The 1,702-nt window shown below is 39.2% G+C and overlaps 1 protein-coding gene across 1 annotated transcript; it reads left to right on the top strand.

Annotated features, from left to right (window-relative positions):
• The first annotated feature begins 250 nt into the window (after nucleotides 1-250).
• LOC117269693 (olfactory receptor 1-like) lies at nucleotides 251-1,231 on the top strand. Its single transcript, XM_033646923.2, has one exon. It carries the CDS (start codon nucleotides 251-253, stop codon nucleotides 1,229-1,231), a length of 981 nt encoding a protein of 326 aa, XP_033502814.2.
• The last annotated feature ends 471 nt before the right edge of the window (nucleotides 1,232-1,702 follow it).

Here is a 1,702-nt window from a genome sequence, read left to right on the forward strand (position 1 = left end):
ATGACATAAACCTCCAGGCAGTTACACACCGAATGACCATGTGATGCAGCCAAGTGCATTTCTACTCTCTTGTAATAAAAGTTACAAATGTCAGGTCTCTCACAGTACAGCTTACAGTAGGCCTACAGCACTGCACACTTGATGTCTGAGGTGAGGTTGATTTAAAAAATGCCTACCAAACAACTGAGTCATCAGTCTTTATATATACTGTTATTTTCTCTCTGTACATCTAGGGAAACAGATACTCAAAATGACCCCAGCAGAGAAAGCTGCCACCATATCTAATGCCACATTTGTTCGTCCTGCAAAATTCTATCTCAGTGGGTTTTCTAACGTCCCTCATGTGAAGTATTTCTATGTTTTCTTGTGTTTTGTTTATATAATGACTGTTCTTGGGAATAGCCTCCTCCTCTCAGTTATCTACCTGGTGAAGACTCTTCATACTCCTAAATACATGATTGTGTTTAACCTGGCTTTGACAGATTTGTGTGGGAGCACTGCTCTCATCCCAAAACTCTTAGACATGTTTTTGTTTGACAGGAGATACATTGTCTATGAGGCCTGCTTAAGTTATATGTTCTTTGTTTTATTCTTTGGAAGTATGCAGTCGTGGACACTTGTCACAATGGCATATGACAGATTTATAGCAATTTGTTTCCCTTTAAGGTACCATAGTTTTGTGACTAAACCGGCTATTGCTGCAATGCTGCTGTTTGCGTGGGTGTGTTTATCGAGTCTAGTAGGATTTACTGTTGGGCTTATTGATCGTCTCTCCTTCTGTAGATCTTTAGTGGTAAAGAGCTTTTTTTGTGATCATGGACCAGTATACCGTCTGGCCTGTAATGACACTTCTTTAAATTACATCATGGCATATGTTGCTTTCATAGTAGCCCTCTGTATTCCACTTGTTTTGATAGCATTGACATATGTTTGCATTTCCATAGCACTGATCAGGATTGCATCAGGAGAGGAACGACTCAAAGCATTTAAAACTTGTATTTCTCACCTGATTCTTGTTGCTATTTTTTATGTACCATTGATAAGCACCAACATAGCGACAGTAGCCTCCTACATCCATCCTAATACCAGGATCATAAACTCCACTCTGACACACACCATACCAGCTTTGCTTAATCCTATAATATACTCTTTTAAGTCAGAAGAAGTGCTGAACTCAATCAAGAAGCTTTACAAAAGAAATATGATTAGCAACACAACCAAAAAATGGTGAAGTCCTTTTCGATGCTTTAATGACACATTAACAAGTATTTTGTTGTTTATACTGTATATTTTCAGCACTGGCCTCTTACTTATGGGCACTATAATTTTACTTTAAGAAATTGTTATGTTGTTTATTAAATAGTGATGATGTGAGGGTGATGAAGGAGACTCTGATGACACCGTCTTGCTTGCATAAAGAAAAGGTTTATTACAAGAAGTACAGCATCTATCAAACATCTAGGATGCTTGGAGAGGTTCGAGGCCAATGTGAACTGCTCTGAAAAACAGCCCCAAATTACCCCCGTTATATAGACTCGCTGTTTCTGTGAAATGTGAGACAAAGTCAAACAGACAACAGAGAGTCCCCTAGTTGGACTTCACCAAACCTTGACCCTGGGCCATAAATATTTTCTTGACCCTGACCATACATGCTTTTGACCCTGGGCCCCTTACTGGTCATCTGTTCCAAAGCTTCAGAGTA

This window comes from Epinephelus lanceolatus, chromosome 11 (assembly GCF_041903045.1).
Source record: "Epinephelus lanceolatus isolate andai-2023 chromosome 11, ASM4190304v1, whole genome shotgun sequence".
Taxonomy (NCBI): Eukaryota; Metazoa; Chordata; class Actinopteri; order Perciformes; family Serranidae; genus Epinephelus; species Epinephelus lanceolatus.

Coding starts and splice junctions, on each gene's coding strand:
- LOC117269693 (XM_033646923.2), top strand. CDS start 251: ATGACCCCAGCAGAGAAAGCTGCCACCATATCTAATGCCACATTTGTT.